The sequence below is a fragment of the Lissotriton helveticus genome, chromosome 12 (genome assembly GCF_964261635.1).
Source record: "Lissotriton helveticus chromosome 12, aLisHel1.1, whole genome shotgun sequence".
NCBI classification, from domain to species: Eukaryota; Metazoa; Chordata; class Amphibia; order Caudata; family Salamandridae; genus Lissotriton; species Lissotriton helveticus.
In genome coordinates, this window is record NC_136073.1 from 725,081,037 (window position 1) to 725,101,596 (window position 20,560).

Here is a 20,560-nt window from a genome sequence, read left to right on the forward strand (position 1 = left end):
GGCGGGTGTTCATTTTCCTGGCACTTTGATAATTATAGGTCTCTGAAGTAGGAGGCTGCTGCTTGCTGGGCTGCCACCACTTCCAAAGCTGTCCTATCAATGGGGACAGGGTAGAGATGTGAAGGATGTCTAAGCTACTCTTCCACTCAGAGCTAAGGGCGTTGGCCCGGGATTCGTCATATTACTGGGAAATGTCAAAGGGCCTGGGCTGGTGCTGACCACGAGTCAAGTGTACACCCACAACTTGGTGCATGGGGAGCAGCAAGAAAAGCTTGCCATTGTTCTGCCCTTGTTGGCATCCATGAAGTGTCAAACGCCAGCCATTACCAAATATCCTCATGGTGTGGTAATATTCCCCCTGGCACTAGACTGCCGTGTGCATTACACCTCTGTCTGCTCCCGCCCTCAGCACCTGCGGATAGGATCTGGCAAGGAGGCTGTTCTGTCAAGATCTGAGGACCAGGGCATTTCTACATATATCTGAGAGTTACTCATATGGCAGAGAATTGCTATTGGATCTGTACAGAACTACCCTCAATGACCAGTTCAATCTTCTTTTGTTTGTTTTGTTGATCGGGAGCAGCTCTATATCTGGGAGCTGTGGACACCTCGACGTTACGGAGGCTGGGGAGCAAGAGAGCGGTCGGAGGGAAGAGACCACCTTGGAAAGAACGCTGAGCTTTATTAAGAAGGTGGCCAGTGGCAAGTCAAAGGTAGGAACATTTCCGCCGCGCGCCCATAGGCACCACGCCCGCTAGCCTTGAAGAGCCTGGTCCTCCCAGTGGAACGGGAGGCGCGATCAGAGGCGGGCTTTGTCTTAGTAAGGGACTTCAATGCAGTTCCATCAAACTGGTGCACTCTTACTCTGACCACATGCTTTAGTGACTGAGGGGCGCATCTTTGATGATGTCATAAACATGTGACCACAATGTTAGTTTGCGACGCGGGAAGTTCTGCTTCCGTGGAATTGTGTTTGCGGAATGTTGCTGCGCTGAAGCTGCGTTGGGATGCTATCAGCTTCTAATGCGAGGGGGTTTGTTACATCGACAGCCTCTCTACATAATGATCCTTGTGGTGGAAAGACATCTGCTAGTAGTGATATTTGTCTTCTCACACTTCTGTGTCTAGTGATGATGTCTGTAATGTGTAAGTGTTTGTTATTGGTGATCTTTGTGATACCTTAAGGTTTTGTCACTAGTGATGCCGTTGACTTCTATCACTAGTGATGAAGGTGCTGTTGAACTCATATGCCACTGTCACTACTACTGTGGCTTATCCAGCGTCACCACTAGTGACTGAGTTAGATTGCATCACCTGGTCCACCACTGTTAACAGCGTCTATTGCATCGCGTGCTTCGTCACTCTATGACATCAAAAAGGTTGTTATTCAGATTGGAACACCTGGAGCTGATGATGCAGTGTGTGACCTCATATTCCAGTCTGAATAATAATGTTTTTGATGTCATAGGTTTCGTGATGCTGCACACCTCTGTTAATGGTAATGATCTCTGTTTCCATAAGCCTCTTTCACTGCTGGGGATCTTGATGATGTTTCAGACCTCAGCTGCTAGTGGTGATGATACTGTAGACCCCCTCTTAGTAGTGATGATGTTGATGTTGCCCCAGACCTCAGCCGCTAGTGGTGCTGATGATACTGAAGCCCCCCCTTACTAACGATGTTGATGTTGCCCCAAACCCCAGCCGCTAGTGGTGCTGATGATACTGTAGCCCCCCCTTACTAACGAAGATGTTGATGTTGCCCCAGACCTCAGCCGCTAGTGGTGGTGCTGATGATACTGTAGACCCCCCTTGCTAGTGATGATGATACTGTAGACCCCCTCTTAGTAGTGATGATGTTGATGTTGCCCCAGACCTCAGCCGCTAGTGGTGGTGCTGATGATACTGAAGCCCCCCCCTTACTAACGATGTGGATGTTGCCCCAAACCTCAGCCACTAGTGGTGCTGATGATCCTGTAGCCCCCCCTTACTAACGAAGATGTTGATGTTGCCCCAGACCTCAGACGCTAGTGGTGGTGCTGATGATACTGTAGACCCCCCTTGCTAGTGATGATGATACTGTAGACCCCCTCTTAGTAGTGATGATGTTGATGTTGCCCCAGACCTCAGCCGCTAGTGGTGGTGCTGATGATCCTGTAGCCCCCCCTTACTAACGAAGATGTTGATTTTGCCCCAGACCTCAGACGCTAGTGGTGGTGCTGATGATACTGTAGACCCCCCTTGCTAGTGATGATGATACTGTAGACCCCCACTTAGTAGTGATGATGTTGATGTTGCCCCAGACCTTAGACGCTAGTGGTGGTGCTGATGATACTGTAGACCCCCCTTGCTAGTGATGATGATACTGTAGACCCCCTCTTAGTAGTGATAATGATGATGTTGCCCCAGACCTCAGCCGCTAGTGGTGGTGCTGGTGATACTGAAGCTCCCCCCCTTACTAACGATGTTGATGTTGCCCCAAACCTCAGCCGCTAGTGGTGCTGATGATCCTGTAGCCCCCCCCCTTACTAACGAAGATGTTGATGTTGCCCCAGACCTCAGCCGCTAGTGGTGGTGCTGGTGATACTGAAGCTCCCCCCCTTACTAACGATGTTGATGTTGTCCCAAACCTCAGGCGCTAGTGGTGCTGATGATCATGTAGCCCCCCCCTTACTAACGAAGATGTTGATGTTGCCCCAGACCTCAGCCACTAGTGGTGGTGCTGATGATACTGTAGACCCCCCTTGCTAGTGATGATGATACTGTAGACCCCCTCTTAGTAGTGATAATGATGATGTTGCCCCAGTCCTCAGCCGCTAGTGGTGGTGCTGGTGATACTGAAGCTCCCCCCCTTACTAACGATGTTGATGTTGCCCCAAACCTCAGCCGCTAGTGGTGCTGATGATCCTGTAGCCCCCCCCTTACTAACGAAGATGTTGATGTTGCCCCAGACCTCAGCCGCTAGTGGTGGTGCTGATGATACTGTAGACCCCCCTTGCTAGTGATGATGTCGCTGATGTCACAGACTTCTGTTACTTGTCATGATGTCAATGATGCCGTATACTTTCTTTTGGTAGTGTTTGTTAAGCCATCCAGGCCGTGGTATTATTGATGCCTAACATAGGCACTGCAAGTAGGGGTTCTGGGGGGGGGGGCTGCATCATACCCATAATAATCACGGTGGAATTGGCAGTAAAGATGACTCTAAGTTTAGTCTTTATCTTGTCGCCTTGGCTGTGCGTTCAAAGACAGGAGTCAAATGTCAGGCTATGTCTCCTTATCCTTTTAAAATGAGGGCTGAGGTTTACTTTTATTTCTCCGACTGCAAATTGAGAGACTTTTTGTAAACTGAACTGTAAAACAGTCTTGGTGGGGTACATGGAATGCGAAAGGAAAGGCGGGGTCAGTTTTTAAAAAAAAACACAACACAATGTAAATACCTGAGGTTGTAACTGAACTTTACAGATATTACAAAATATATCAGTAGTTAAGAAAGCCGAAATGAAGTACCTTTTTAGCAATTCTGAAGAGAAGAGGGAAACAATGACTTAAAAGGATCAAAACAAATCAAGACACATTACTTAATGATGAGGAAATAATACATATTTTCAGAAAATCGATTTTCACACAATACTGTTGTGCACTGTATAGTAGTATCGGTAAAACCGCATGGCATTGCCAATTTTAGCAATTTTGTGGCCATTCCAATAGAAAGCGTGCCTTCTGGAAGTGCCAGTGTGCTTCCATACCATGTTTTAGTAATCTATTTGCAACCTTGTGCTCCAAAATGCACCACTGGCTACATACCACACACTGACCACTCGCCTCCTGCATGGGTGTGACTCACTTGTTACACTTGTTCTTCGTGAAACACTTGGATTTTTCACAATGCCGTGATTTCAGTAATGTAACACTGATGGCAGCGCCCCATTGTGAAAATTGTTCCAGCACCACTGGCTCCTAATGCTGATGTTGCGATGCAATAGATCTATTACTAGCGATTATATTTCACATGCTGTTGCTCTGTTACTAGTGATGATGTTTCTGACGCTAATTACCTCTCTTACTGGTGATGTTTCTGATGCAAATTACCTCACATACTGTTGATGATATTTTTTCTGACCCTAATTACCTCTCTTACAGTTGATGATGGTTTTTCTGACAATAATAACCTCTCTTACTGTTGATGATGTTTTTTCTGACGCTAATAAACTCTCTTACTGATGATTATGTTTTTTCTGACGCTAATTACCTCTCTTACTGTTGATGTTTTTTCTGATGCTAATAACCTTTCTTACTGGTGATGATGTTTTTTTGTGATGCTATTAACCTCTCATACTGTTGATGTTTTTTCTGACGATAATAACCTCTCTTACTGGTGATGATGTTTTTTCTGACGCTAAGTACCTCTCTTACTGTTGATGATGTTTTTTCTGATGCTAATAACCTTTCTTACTGGTGATGATGTTTTTTGTGACGCTATTAACCTCTCATATGGTTGATGTTTTTTCTGACGATAAGAACCTCTCTTACTGGTGATGATGTTTTTTCTGACGCTAAGTACCTCTCTTACTGTTGATGATGTTTTTTCTGATGCTAATAACCTCTCTTACTGTTGACAATGTTTTTTCTAACTCTAATAACCTCTCTTACGGGTGATGATGTTTTTTCTGACGCTAATTACCTCTCTTACTGTTGATGTTTTTTCTGTCGCTAATTACCTCTCTTACTGTTGATGATGTTATTTCTGATACTAATAACCTCTCTTACTGTTGATGATGTTTTTTCTGACGCTAATAACCTCTCTTACTGTTGATGATGGTTTTTCTGACACTAATAACCTCTCTTACTGGTGATGATGTTTTTTCTGACGCTAATTACCTCTCTTACTGTTTAGGATACTTTTTCTGATGCTAATAACCTATCATACTATTGATGTTTTTTCTGATGCTAATAGCCTCTCTTACTGGTGAAGATGTTTTTTCGAACGCTAATTACCTCTCTTACTGTTGATGATGTTTTTTCTTACACTAATAACCTCTCTTACTATTGATGATGTTTTTTCTGATGCTAATAACCTCTCTTACTTGTGATGATGTTTTTTCTGATGCTAATAACCTCTCTTACTGTTGATGATGTTTCTTCTGACGCGAATTACCTCTCTTCCTGTTGATGATGTTTTTTTCTGACGCTAATAACCTCGCTTACTGGTGATGATGTTTCTGATGCTAATAACCTCTTACTGTTGATTATGTTTGACAATACAGACCTCTCTTACTGGCGATGATGTTTCTGACGCATTAGACCTCTCTTACAGGAGGTGATGTTTCTGACGCTACAGACCTCTCTTACTAGTGGTAATGTTTGACACTATTGACCTCTCTTACTAGTGATGATGTTTGGCACTACAGACCTCTCTTACTGGCGATGATGTTTCTGACGCTATTGACCTCTCTTACTTGTGATGAAGTTTGTGATGCTATTGACCTCTCTTACTGGTGATGATGTTTGACACTACGACCTCTCTTTCTGGCAATGATGTTCCTGGCGCTACAGACCTCTCGTGCTGGTGATTATGTTTGACACTACAGACCTCTCTTACTGACAATGAATGATGTGTCTGACACTACAGACCTCTCGTAATAATGATGATGTTTCTGACGCTACAGACCTCCTACTGGAGATTGTTTTTGACGCTACAGACGTCTCTTGCTGGTGATGATGTTTGACACTACAGACCTCTCTTACTAGTGATGGTTTTTCTGAAGCTATAGACCTCTCTAACTAGTGATGATGTATGTGATGTCATTAACGTTTGCGTCATTATGATCTTGCAATTGTATAGACAGACCTTCCTTTGTTAATAATTAGTATATTTGTGATCCCAGGGGCTTCTACTGATGGAGATGATGTTAGTAGTGCTTTAGGTATCTTTTTCTGCTGATGTTGGTGAAGCCATGTACTAGTCTTACAGTTGATGGATATTCTAAAGCTCATAACCTCTGATACTAGCGATGATTTTAGATTTCATGGATCATTTTGTTGCCATAAATTGTATTCCCAAATGATGATTGGTAGGATGCTGTATATACTGTCAGTGCTTCCAGTGCAATCCACCTGTGTTCCAAAGATGTTTCTTGCTATGAGAGATACCTCTATTACTGAAGATGTTTCTAAACAAAATCAACTTCAAAATAATCTGCATTTTAATAATTGTGATAAGTTGTGAACAGTAACCCATTAATCTGAGTCCTCATAAAGGCACTTTAATTCCTGCCTCTTACCTGTCACTACATTGCATTTGTGAGCTTTGTCATTTAATCCAATTATCACTGTATTCATAAATGTTCCTTATTTTCATCTTCATGTTTGCCTGGATTGAGGCGGCAGCCAGGTCTGATATTGAGAAAGGCCTACATGTTAACCATTTACACTGTAACATTTATATGTCTTGTAAGGTATTTTAATATTTATATAGCACTTACTACCCTATAGGGATCGCTGAAGTGTTTGCCTTCATGGGTAGCAAGCTACCCCGTGTAAGATGTGTGGTTGGGAGTGTGTTGTCTTTTTTTGCTTCTATGTGGGAAATACTTCCATGTTATGCATGAGGGCCACATGCATGCGGTTATCGTGAAATGGGACGCTGCTCTTAACAGTGTGATGGATGAATAAGTGTAAGGGAAAGGAAGCAGTTTATGGTTTTCTGTAGGCTGGCAGCGGTGAGCAGCTCTGCAGGTCTCTTTATGGCATTTGCTATCTCCGTAGTTCTCTTAACTTGTTACTGCACTCACTTGTCCATTCTGAGATATTTTGTTTAAGGTTTATGGTCCTGAACAGGCATAGGTTAAAGGGAGAAATGGTGGGGAGATCTAATTAATATAATCCCATATCGGATTGTCATTTTTTGATGTCAAGATGCAATCGTAGCTAGTTCGGACCTTTCAGTGGTGCACGAAATTAAAATCCTCCATTGACCAGTGGCGTTTGGCAGATCTCTTCAGTTATTCAGTTCCTGCAGTGTGGGTGATGGGTGGTGTACTTACTGAGGACTAGTACAGTACTGGCTGATGGACGTGGCTCTTTTGTCCTGTGTGAGTGTAAGAGTGTCAAGCAGTAAAAGGGAATTATTACGTAGCCCTGATGAACTACAATCGACTGCCCAACTGCGGAGTGTTTTTCAGGATCATTGGAAAACAACAGGTGTTGGCCGTTTCCTGTCCCAAAATTTACAACAGTGCTCAGGGTTTCAAACAAAGAGTAAACCCCAACCTTTGAAAGATGTGGGTGTATTGTAGGCCCCACTTTAGAGGGGCCTACAATACACCCTACAGGGTTTGATGGAACAGGACATGTTTGCAGGCAACTTCGTGTGTACTAGACGTGTGGTGTGAGCATGTCAAATATCATAGAGGGATAGGCAAGCATATACATTGGCCTCATTCATAAAGATTTTGCTAAGAATGAGTATGACTAACCCTTATAGTAGACTTAGCTTAATCCTGGAATTCATGAGGAGCCCATGAGTACAAATGTAAATTACAGCAACATTTATCTGAACTGGTTACATTGTGATTACTTTGGAGAAAGTCCTAGCCACTATGATAAGTAATTTGTCGGAGACTACTCCATAATCAGTGCTTAATTTGAGCCGGTGGTTGCAGGTGGGGCCCACCACATTTTTGGGGACTGGCACTTATTTTTCATCAACAGAATTTGGGTCAGGGCAAGATAGAGAAAAACACAAATGTGGGAAAGGCAGGGAAGATAAAGGCAGAGAAGTAGGGACAAAGAGAGAAAGCATGAATGAAAGCCTGCAAGACTGATAAAGAGGCAGGGCGTGACTGGCGGAGGATTAAAGAGGAATGAGTTTCAACCAAGAGTACGCAACTTGAATACTCAGGTATCATAACCTTTGAAACCACCTGTCACGGCCTTCTGTGCTGAACTTTGGGCCCTAGCACTTATTCTGTTACAGATTGGGCACTGTCCACAGTGTATAGCCCTGCACCCCACTATACCCCAAACTATCTCACAGCGGTTGCCCCTGACACTTTGTAGCTTAGTATGGGGTACACTGCTATATTTTCTGGAGTAGTCGCTGTCACAATTCAGTGCTGAGTTTGCCACTCTCTGGGTATTTAGATGGAAGAGCGGGTCACTTTGCCCTGCATTTTGGGTTGCGGGTGAGGACTTTACTCAATGTTTAGACTAGGTGCAAGACATGTTGCTGATTTGTTTGCGCTCCAGGGCTGTATGTGTACTTTGCTGTAAATACCGGGCACGTTTTTGAGTATTTTCAAAGAATGTGCTAGACCTACTTCTAAGCCCCATGGAGTGAGATATGCAGTGTTGACTCTTCTACAAAGAGGAGGGTCTTCACAACTTTCCTGAACCTCGGTATGGTAGGGCTATGTGTCTTTTATCTCAGCTGGTAAGACATTCTGCATCCTTGGACCAGTCCCAGGTAAACTTTGTTCTCCTTTTTACAGACTCCTGCTTTTAGGTACTCACAATACTCTGGTTAGCTGATCTGAGGGCTCTGGCAGGGCAGGCGGTAACTAGAAGATGCAAGGGTGATGCTTTTTATGTATTTCTACACTAGGCCCATGGCTTTAGGTGAGTCGCTTGTCGACTGATAGCCAATGGAGGATCCCGAGTCCTCCTGAGATGCTGACCGATTCTTGTCTCTTTCAGAATGACTCCAGATGCAGCACATAGCCGAGCTCTCTGGTATAGTGGTAGCCCGCCATACAAAACACTGGCGAAACCTGTCTTTAGAAGGGCAAGTGACCCTCTCGGGCATTACGTGACGAGCCTTGTTTATACATGGAATTATTCTTTTATTTAGCATCTTGAGGGAAGAAGATCCTGATTTGATCTCTGTTCTAATATGTGCATTGAAACAAAGGTCTGTGTGAAACAGCCGGGAACCCTACCTCGGCAAAGCCGCGTCATTCCTCAAGGACCCGAGCCCCGCCACCCGACATTGGGGCGTCCATGGCAACCCGGCCTCCACCCCTTTCTCCTTCTTTTCAGGATCCTATCGGAAGCGGCGAAATCAAGGAAGGACTGCCCCGTGACCCCGGAAGTACCTCCCTCCATCCTGAGGCGGGATAAAGAAAAGCCGGAAGCAAGGAAGACCAAGCGTTCGAGCCAGCGGACTTGTGGCAGGAGAAGGCGTGCGACGAACCGGAGGAGAAAGAGGAGCGCGGAGACGAAGAAGGAGACGAAGTCTGGACCGAGGACTGGTGGAGTCCATCGGAGGAGGCTGGAGAGCGGCCGTAACTCGGATGAGAGTTACGGCGGGGCGGGTGAGTAACAATCCCTGTTTGCTACAGAGCATAGCGACACTGGTGATAGTAGTTACACCTCGCACCCCTCACTGTAAAGGTTGTGTATATACCACTAGGCACTGTAAACTTGTTGTATAGCACCTGTGTGGCACGTCACGAGCACGTCTGTACCATAGCCCTACCTACCCCCTCACCCGTCACCCTCCGCCTTCCTAATCTCCTTCTTTCCCCTTCTGAACCCCTCCCTACCTACCTCACGGACCTCTCCTCCTCCCACCACCCCCTGGTGTCGGAAGAAGGTAACACCCGCGTCCTGTCCACCGGACTAACTGCCCCTCTCTCTCTCTCTCTTTTCCACACCTCCGAGAGACCCCCACGAAGACCGGACAGACGACAAGAGACCCTCGGAGGAGAGCGGAACCCCGTCATCGTGTACAGCATCTCTTCGGACGTCCCCTTCCAGAGTGTCTCCGGATTCCTCCCTTGACTTTCACTGAGATCTTGTATTTGCACAATAAACCGGCTTTGCCATAGCCCACTATATCCGGCCTCCCCGCTTGTTATTCCGGCCCGCCTACCCCCAAGTACCACAGGTGGTGTCAGAAGTGGGATTGTCCGGAAGCATGGAGGCCGCCGTCAAGAAGCTAGCAGAGACACAGGAGCAGCTGGGGAAAATGATGGAGCAATTCCTCAAGACGGCAGAGGACGACCGAGGACAATTGCACGATGTCCTTAAAGGCCAAGGCGCAGCTCAGGACCAGGCAATGGGCAAACTCACTGATGTATTGGGCCAACAAAGACCGGCTACCTCCCTTCCGTCCGTGGTCCTCCAGAAATATGTACCCGGAGAGGACCCAGATTTTTTCTTCACCAATTTCGAGCGTTTGGCTCAGGCCGCCGCCTGGCCCATTGACCGTTGGGGACACTACCTAGGGCCGCTTCTGACTGGAGAGCTACAGGCGGCCTACCAACAGGCCAACATCCAGGGACAGACCCCGTATGCGGACATTAAAACGTGCATACTTGAACGCCTGGGCATAGATGATGAAACCTATAGGGTAAAACTACGCCAAGCCAAAGAAGGACCCCAAGAAACGCCCCGGGCTCTGTCATACCGCATTAGGGACTGTCGTGTATTTCTATAGGTTCTGAATCAGTCCCCCTATTCCTGACCCTATTCTGGTTAAACTAACTATCAAGTTAACTAACAGTCAGCCCATGAGGCAAGAAAACCCCCATGATGCAGATACCGTTATCTGACGCAGTCACACTACGGCACAGGAACGTGTTATCTGATTAGGTCATAACGCTTGAGATCTAATTAGACAAGCGACATTCCTCCAGCCCCTGATAAGGCATACGACGTTCTCATAACAAATCAAACCTATGACAACCTGGATAATCCGTGCGGCCATTGTTTTGATTTCACAGAGAACTTTTGCAAAAGAATGTGCTAACGAGCAAGTCGTATGACATCTTTATTGACGTACCTATGTCCATCCTTACGTCAATCTCGGCACCTTTAAGGTATAAATATTGCCGACCTTGCCCTATGCAAACACGCGCGTGGTGACAAGACGGAGCAGCCATACTTGCCGAAGCCGAGAGCAGAAGCAGACCCCGCTGGCGCAGCCCCGCCTTCCTGACGCGCTGAGAGACGCGCTGCTATCTCAAGCCGAGAGACCCAGCACCGGCGCTTTCGGGCAGCCCTCGCAGGCAGCCTGGAATATCGAGAGCAGAGAAAGAGATACCATTCCTCATTCATCCTAAATTCCAGGTACAGAACTGAATAACCCCTCACAGAGAATTCTTTAGTTATTCACTTGGCAAAAACAAACTTAACTTAAACTGTAACTTTCTATTCCCGCCCACGCATTAGACTTAGGTCAGGTACACGGGGTAGGCGTATTTAGAAACACCAGTTGAGTACGTTTAGTCAAATGTATATGTGTATGTAAATATATTTTAATCATTTTAAACATCATATGGCTCAGAAACCATATCAATGTTTTTACAGTATTATTTTATACTATTGCTTTTAATGTATGCACTTTACTTAACTATAAGTATTGCAATAATATCGATCCATTTCTCATGTATGAGAAAAGAGACTGATCAATAAATAACACCTTTTTATTGAACACGCCCGTCTCTTCCTTTTCTCTACATTCTGATGAGACTAAGAACGAACGTACTGACTGAGTAAAATAATTGCCTTGTGCTCACACGACTCTTGAGATTGACTCTTGATTAGGGGAGAGCAAAGTTGTCATGTTCTATGGTTGTCAGAAACTAAATCCCTTCTTGTCTAATCAGGGGAGGTAATTCTTTCCTGAACATTCGAGAAAGTTTCTAGCGAACTCTGAGCTTAGCTGGCAAACCCAAAAATTAAGTCTAGTATCGACAGTAGTAGACCTAGTTAACGTCTGGCCTAGGCCTTTACTGCTGTAGGTACTATTCCAATGCGCAGAGCCTATTGGGAAGATAGGAACTACACTACAGGACCTGGCTGATCGCTGGCTGCGTTCCGCCACGGCATCGAAGGAGGACATACTGTCCAAAATATACTTGGAACAATTCCTGGCATCTCTGCATCCGGCCACCCAAAAATGGGTTCGTCAACACGCACGCCTCACCCTGGAAAACGCGATAGAGATCGCTAGTGCCTACAGCAGGGCCCAAGACTTTCAAAAACCCAAAGATGAGCACCCCCACCGTCCGCAAACCCACAACCTCCACCGGGGTCCGAGGCCTCCTTTACCCCGAAGACCAGAACCCGTCCCACTGTTCCCTTACCCTATTCTGCCTCGCCCAACCCCGCCTGGACCTCAGTGTTATCATTGCGGGGGATATGGACACATCGCCAGAGTATGCCCCCAGAAGGAGGAACCAATGGAAGTAGGTCTTGCCCGGAACTATGTCTGTCTCCCTGCGGATACCAACCCTCCCAAGTTCCATTGCCCGGTGAACGTTGAAGGACATCCCCTGCTAGCCCTTGCCGACACAGGTTGTAGGCAGAGTGTGCTCCGACCCCAGGAACTCCCCACCCCGGTGGGTCCAGTGACCGGCACAGTAGCCATTCAGTGCGTCCATGGAGATACAAAACTGTACCCCACAGCCCGGATTGTGGTTCAACACCCCAGGGACCAAGGAAGCACCCTTACTGTAGGACTCGTACCCACTCTTCCAGAACAGGTGATATTGGGTAGTGACTACCCCGGTCTGCCTCACCTCCTCCAAGACACTACCAACTCCCTGGAAAAGTGGTGGTCGGAAGCCCCGTTTCCCCAAGAACTGCCCTGCCCGGATGAAACGGCTAGACCCCACAAAACAAAAAACCAAAAGAAAAAGGAAAAAAGGAACCATGCAACCGCCTTCCCCGTTCGGGTGGAGGAACACCCCTGGGAAACGGACAGGAGGATCCCATTCTACAAGACGCCTGGGGACGGGCCCTGGACAATGAAGACCCCCTTCAAGTAGGTCCCTATTTCTATAAAAAGAACGGCCTTTTGTACAGGAAGGGGGGGGTCCAACAAGCTCCCCAATTAGTAATCCCGGGGCCCTTCCGGGATAAAGTGTTATTCCTCGCTCACAGCCACCTTTTGGGGGGCCACTTCAGCGACGAAAAGACCGGACAGGCGATCCTGGAAAAGTTCTACTGGCCAGGCGTCTACCAGCAGATAAAACAGCACTGCCGGTCCTGCCCGGTCTGTCAGAAAAACAGTAGATATCGCCCTCCCCGTGCACCTCTTCAACCACTGCTCCTCATTGACGTTCCTTACAGCCTGGTGGGGATGGATATAATAGGCCCCTTGTTGCCTTCCAGGAGCGGGTGTCGGTACGCGTTGGTCCTAGTCGACTACGCCACCCGTTTTCCGGAAGCGATACCCCTACGACAGCCCACTACCCAGAACATAGCCAAGGCACTGATAACAATCTTTTCTAGGGTAGGCTTCCCTAGGGAGATCCTGACGGATCAGGGGACTCCTTTTGTATCGGCCCTCATGAGACAAGTGTGTGCACACTTAGGCATTAAGCAAATAAGAACATCCGCCTACCATCCACAAACGGATGGGCTTGTCGAGCGGTACAACGCCACCCTAAAGACCACCCTAAAGAAATTGTTGGCCCTAGAGAGCAAGAGGTGGGAAGAAATGCTACCGCTGGCTCTGTTTGCGATTCGTTGCAAAGTACAGAGCAGCACCGGATATTCGCCCTTCGAGCTTCTCTATGGGCGACCTCCGCGCACCCTGTTGGACATGGCCAGAGAGGCATGGGAGGCCGAGCCCGACCGGACCCGACCCCTCCCGGAGTACGTGGAGAACCTCAGGACCCATCTGGGTCAAATCCCGGACATTGTGCGGCAGAACCTGGTGTCCGCCCAAACCACCCAGAAGCAACAATATGATAAGGGCACAAAACCCCGGTCTTTCAAACCCGGTGACCTCGTACTCCTGCTTATGCCCTCCTCGGATCATAAGCTTCTGGGGCAATGGCAGGGCCCCTTTCCGATTCTACGTCAAGTGACACCGGTCACCTATGAGATAGAAGTAGACCCGAACCGGCATGTCACCCAAATCTATCACGTAAACCTGCTGAAAGAATGGGTAGGCCCTCGTCCGGTTCTTAGTAACACAGCACCAGATACCCCCCTCTCCTTCGAGGTATGCCTTGATGCCCAATTGGGGGAGAAGCAGAAACAGTCCCTCCGGGCTTCCCTAAAACCCCTGCAACGCGTGTTCTCCGCCTACCCAGGGCATACGACCGTTATCGAACATGTCATCCATACAGAACCCGGGAAAACGGTACGCCAACGACCCTATCGGGTTCCTGAAGCCCGTAGACCCGTTATCAAGGAGGAGATCACTCAAATGTTACGCATGGGGATCATAGAACCCTCTATTAGTTGTTGGAATTCCCCGATTGTATTGGTGCCAAAACCTGACGGGTCGGTCAGATTCTGTATCGACTTTCGTGAGGTTAACAAAATCTCCTCCTTTGACACGTGTCCCTTGCCCCGTGTTGATGAAATGATAGAACGCATCGGAAAAGCCAAGTACATCAGCACGCTCGATCTCTGCAAGGGATATTGGCAGATTCCCTTGAGAGAAGAGGACAAAAAGAAAACAGCGTTTTCTACGCCTGAAGGCCTATACCAATTCACTGTATTGCCCTTCGGCCTCCACGGCGCCCCCGCCACGTTCCAAAGAGCCATGAACCAGGTGTTGCGACCACATTCACAGTACGCAGGCACCTATTTGGATGATATCATCATCTACAGCGATGACTGGGAGCACCACTTGGGTCACCTGCACGATGTCATCACCTCCCTAGGTTCATATGTCTTCACTATTAATCCCGCAAAAACAACCTTAGCGGCGCAGTCAGTGAAATATTTGGGTTACCTGTTAGGGGAGGGGGTTATCCACCCACAGAATAATAAGATCACCGCTATTCAATCCATCCCCTTTCCCCAAACAAGAAAGGAACTCCGCACGTTTTTAGGCCTTCTGGGGTACTATAGGAGGTTTGTCCCTAACTTTTCTCAGACCGCAGCCCCCCTAACCGATCTCCTAAAGAAGTCCACAAAGACAGAGGAAGTACTGAAATGCCCTGGCCCCTCCTTGCTGTTCGCATTCAACACCCTTAAGCAATCCCTGATGTCTGGTCCTGTGCTCATCAGCCCGGACTATTCCCAGCCCTTCATCCTGCAGACCGATGCATCAGACCAGGGCCTAGGGGCTGTACTGTCACAGAAAGACCACAACGGAGAGGAACGACCCATCCTCTTCCTGAGCCGAAAACTGTTTCCCCGAGAGAACTACGCAGTGGTAGAAAAGGAGGCATTAGCTATCAAATGGGCGGTGGAGAGCCTCCGATACTACCTTGACGGACGGGAATTCACCCTGTATACCGACCATGCCCCGCTGGAATGGATGGCCCGTAACAAGGGACACAACGACCGCGTCCTGCGCTGGTTTTTGTCCCTTCAGCCCTTCAGGTTCAGGACTATGCATCGGAAAGGCACTGATCAGGGCAATGCCGATTATCTATCCCGCCACCCGTTTCCTTCGCCCCGATCAAGAAGGACAGCTAGGGGAAGGGGATGTGAAACAGCCGGGAACCCTACCTCGGCAAAGCCGCGTCATTCCTCAAGGACCCGAGCCCCGCCACCCGACATTGGGGCGTCCATGGCAACCCGGCCTCCACCCCTTTCTCCTTCTTTTCAGGATCCTATCGGAAGCGGCGAAATCAAGGAAGGACTGCCCCGTGACCCCGGAAGTACCTCCCTCCATCCTGAGGCGGGACAAAGAAAAGCCGGAAGCAAGGAAGACCAAGCGTTCGAGCCAGCGGACTTGTGGCAGGAGAAGGCGTGCGACGAACCGGAGGAGAAAGAGGAGCGCGGAGACGAAGAAGGAGACGAAGTCTGGACCGAGGACTGGTGGAGTCCATCGGAGGAGGCTGGAGAGCGGCCGTAACTCGGATGAGAATTACGGCGGGGCGGGTGAGTAACAATCCCCGTTTGCTACAGAGCATAGCGACACTGGTGATAGTAGTTACACCTCGCACCCCTCAATGTAAAGGTCGTGTATATACCACTAGGCACTGTAAACTTGTTGTATAGCACCCGTGTGGCACGTCACGACCACGTCTGTACCATAGCCCTACCTACCCCCTCACCCGTCACCCTCCACCTTCCTAATCTCCTTCTTTCCCCTTCTGAACCCCTCCCTACCTACCTCACGGACCTCTCCTCCTCCCACCACCCCCTGTTGTCGGAAGAAGGTAACACCCGCGTCCTGTCCACCGGACTAACTGCCCCTCTCTCTCTCTCTCTTTTCCACACCTCCGAGAGACCCCCACGAAGACCGGACAGACGACAAGAGACCCTCGGAGGAGAGCGGAACCCCGTCATCGTGTACAGCATCTCTTCGGACGTCCCCTTCCAGAGTGTCTCCGGATTCCTCCCTTGACTTTCACTGAGATCTTGTATTTGCACAATAAACTGGCTTTGCCATAGCCCACTATATCCGGCCTCCCCGCTTGTTATTCCGGCCCGCCTACCCCCAAGTACCACAGTCTGGGATTGCAGGTTTGCTTGTGTGAGACAACGTCCCACAGTGGTGCGCGAGTTCTCGGTGTGGAGTGGCATGCTCTGGTGCTACTTGTGATGGACTTGTTATGTGTGTGAAGAAACCTTACACTGCCGCTGCCATCTGTACTGGTCTTTGTGTTGAGGAATCTAGTACTGCTCTTTCCGATACCTCTGTGGTGTGTTAGTGAAGCTTTATAAAAACCTTTCACTACAGAGAAGTAAAACCAATTGTGATTTCCAATACATGCTTTTTTTATAGTTCTTTTCTTTAAGTGGTTTGGAGCGCAGCCTTGGTTACAGCAAGGCCCCTGGGGCCTGATATCTGACAATGTTTATGATCTCGAAGCCTGAGAGTCACATAATCACAGGCTGTGCCCCACAAAACAGTGTGTCACAATATAGGAAAGGTGCTTTGGTTGTGGGGAAAAAAAATCTGAATTACCTTTAGCAGTTCATTGTGAATCGCAAAGAGGACGGACGTGAAAGAAGCGTTCCCTTTGATATTGGCAATTAAATGTGAGTGCAATTGTGGTCAGAATCCCATGAAAAGTTATCATCTTCAATTTGGGGTGGTACCTGATGCACAAAGGGAAAGCTGTACCATTGGACATTTTTCTGTTTGTGCGGCCTGGGAGAGCACAAAGACTGCTCCTAACCGATGTTTTACCAAACTGAAAGCAGTATCAGTCCCTTAACCCCTTCGACGCTCATGACGAGCTGGGCTCGTCATGAGGTAGCCTCCTCGCACGCTCATGACGAGCCCAGCTCGTCATGTAAAGTGCGCTTTCGCAAAATCCAGCGTACGGGGGGGAATCATGCCGCACGCATGCGGTTAAGAACAATGTTTCCATTTGGGAATGCAAATGTGTGAGTGAAGATCTATTAACCCTTGCAGATCACCATCCTTGATTTCACAGCCCGTCACAGATACTTGCAAATTGTGGCTGATTCAACTAATATTCATTACACAGGTCATTGTGCAACCCTCTCTAAGTGAAGAACTTACAATGTGACCTATTATTACATAAGGCGCATCGCAAATTCAATCCAAGGTGGTCAACCAGTGCAATTTCCACAGCAATGGTTTTTGAAAAGGGTTTCCTACATCAGGTCCATATAACCCTATGAGTTCATATATAAACTCAGCAGATGCAGGAAATAAAATTGGCCATAGAATGTAGGCTTCATAACGATAACCCAACGAAGAAGAGGCTAGAGGCTGAAAAGACATTGCAAGCCAGCCTGTCCACTCTGTGCCTCTGAAAGGGTGCTTGGGGTGGGACAGGATCACTAATAACGCGGATTCCCTCAGAGACACCAAAGTGCACTTGACAGTAAAGGCAGGATCCTGGAGGCCCTCATAGGCCAGCAGCAGTACACTACAGCTCCTTACAGAGGGCAGCAGAGTTCCTCATAAATGGCGGACGCCATTATCTTGTGAAACAGCTGCTGCAGCCGGCCATGGGGTGCTTGTTCTACGGAAGCCTCTGGCTTCCTGCTCATTGCAAGTGCGTGGGCTAGCTGTGTGGTCAAACCTCAAAGAATGGTTTTAGCCTGAGAGCGTTACATCACACTGCCTTGTCACTTCACAAAGAGCTTCAGACCTATCAGTCACAGCTGGTATCGGGGCAAAATGGTGAGGCGGGGGCAAAATAACACTGCAGGCACAGGCTCCCAGACTGCCCTGCGGCCAATCCGGATGCTGTTCTCACAGCATGAGAGCAGCATCAGGATTGGCCTGAGCGTCCTCGATTTGCTGTCCCAGGGAGACTGTCAGCCTGGTCCTGCTCTCTCCAACCCGGAATCGCAGCTCGAGTTGGAGAGAGGCTCAGTGCACCTACCACTCCCCCTGTGCCTGTCACCCCCCCTGCCTCGCCCCCAAGACTCCATGGCATGGAGAAAAATAAAACGATAATGAACTTGCTTTATTATTGTTTTATTTTTCAAGTTTTGCAGCTGCTGCCGCTGCCTGGAGGACGACGCTCCTTCGCCATAGCGAGGAGCCGCCGCAGAGATCTATGTGCGGCCTGGCAATTTTCTGCAAGAAGGGCCAGGTTTAGAATGCACGGCGCCTGGTGTGACGATCATTGTTGGTGCCTTCCCATGGCCTCCTTCTAAAATGGTTCCCTCACTACCACCGTCCAATGGTGCCCTTATCTCTCTATAGCTCAGCTGCTATTTATTTCATTTCTTTTATAGAGTTATTCATGCCAGTGTAGTTGTTAGAGTACTTTACGTCACGCACATATTATGCAGAGACAATGAATCAAACAAGTGTGTTAATTAATGTATAGGACATAAACAATAAGCTATATGAGGTCCGGGAGTTGCATGCCATCCTTACTCGTAGGCGTTGTATGTTTAAGGTCTATACTAACAAAAGGATCTCTGTGTGTGGCGCAGCGGCCAGGGTGCCTGACTCCGGACTACGGGGTTCACGGTTTGATCGCCAGTGGCAGGTTAGCCCCGCACCATGTGACTCTGGGCAGTAGCTCGCTTAATCTTCCCGAGGGCCCCCAGCGCCGTGACACCACTTCGGAGGTAGCTGTGCACTTTACAAATACTGGTATTTCATTTATTTATTTCATTACCCACTAAGCTATCTATATAACTTACAAATATGTGGTCTGCATGTTGTACGTTGTGCATAGCAGCAGGCACATTAACCTAATTTGCTAGTTAACACTCTGATTAGACAAACCACACATCTCTCCAGCAAGTGCATTAACCATCAGAGTTATTTTTCTGTTACCCCTGGACCCTGCTGGGCACGCAAAGGTCTATACAGGCTGCCCTGGTCTCACCTGATTGGTGTGCTCTGTCCTCCCTTCCCATCAGAAAGCAAATGCCGCCCCAGCGCTTGGCTCTCAGTGCAGTGACATTGGTCGCACTGCCCCAAAGCCGGCACTGTTGCCAAGGCCATTTGGGCCACGTTGTGTCGAGCACAACGTGAATGGGGAACGATAATACTTCATTTCATTGGTACCCATGACAATCATGCAGTGCACATTTTAAGCTAGTATATGAATGTTCTACTTTTACAGAACACTCGATTGTTTTGCCGATTTCTGGGTGCTCTTAATTTGACAGTTTAAAGTGCTGAGGTTGGCACATGCACAGTCACTTGCACAGGATCACGCAGTTTGGCTGAAGTCAGGACTGGAACTCCTGTCTGCATGGTCCACAGCTACCAACCTAGCAGCTTTCTCTCTCTTGTAGGACCTTGTAGCTCGGTTAAGAGCAGGGTGGGCACCCCTTGCATGGGCTGAACTGGCCATTCTGTCAATTCCCCAGTGAGTTGGAGGTTACAGGGCCGCTTTTAGAGCTATATGGGCTGTCATGACACCCCATGAACGCCCCTATGGCTTCATTCTAGACACATGTTTGCCTGGGCTGGCTTTGCTTTTCTATTCGACCCTTTGCTTTGCCCCGGCTGGGCTGGCACCCTGCCAATGCAAACGCGAACCTAGAGACTGTGGCTGACAGTCAAAGGCTAATCTGGCCAGACCTAGGAATCGACTCATCTCCCCATTCCACCATACTTGTCTAAATGGTCTGTGTTCCCAGAAATCCTCAGCGATTCCTCATGGAAATGTCTAGCAACTATCTTGTCTCTGTCAGGTCTAGATGAAGAAAGGTGAGTTTGGCTGTGCCATGACGTGTGTTGCTGAGAAAGCTCAATGGTTGAGCTCCTGCTGCTTGTTCCTGTGTTGGAAACCTGCAGGCTCGGGGCTTGCTCAGCCTTTTTGTTAAGGTTGAATAAATGTGAATATTTATTTATTTAAGAGTTTAATATATCATTGAATATTGTGATAATTGTACAGTATGGCTCAGTGAGAGGGTTTCCCACTGTGAATTGAATGCTTGACAATTAGGGACCAAAGGCAACATAGTCCGGTGTAATAAGGGTGAGGGTAATTAATCACTGTTAACTTCGGACATCATGTGGGTGATAAGGCACTGGGTTCCATAATCTATTCGACCAGAGGCAGCCAGATACACCCGTCATCCCTGTGCAGCTCTGTGTCCCTGCTTCTAGCTGTCTCTTAATATAGATCAGTCGCCAATAGTCGCTGGTGATTGCATTCTGACTGGATGAGCCAGTCTCAGCCTTCATAGACAGAGCTAAGAGCTCTTATTGCCCAACAAGTGCTTAATTTGAGCCGGTGGG

The 20,560-nt window shown here is 48.0% G+C and overlaps 1 protein-coding gene across 5 annotated transcripts in view; it reads left to right on the forward strand.

Moving 5' to 3' along the window:
- The window catches only part of ARHGEF2 (Rho/Rac guanine nucleotide exchange factor 2), an 876,584-nt gene that overhangs the window by 484,641 nt on the left and 371,383 nt on the right, over window positions 1–20,560 (forward strand). For all 5 annotated transcript variants that reach the window (XM_078668338.1, XM_078668336.1, XM_078668334.1 and 2 more), the window contains exon 6: window positions 584–713. In XM_078668338.1, coding sequence (XP_078524464.1) covers window positions 584–713 — 130 coding nt within the window. The remainder of the gene's footprint in view (window positions 1–583; window positions 714–20,560) is intronic.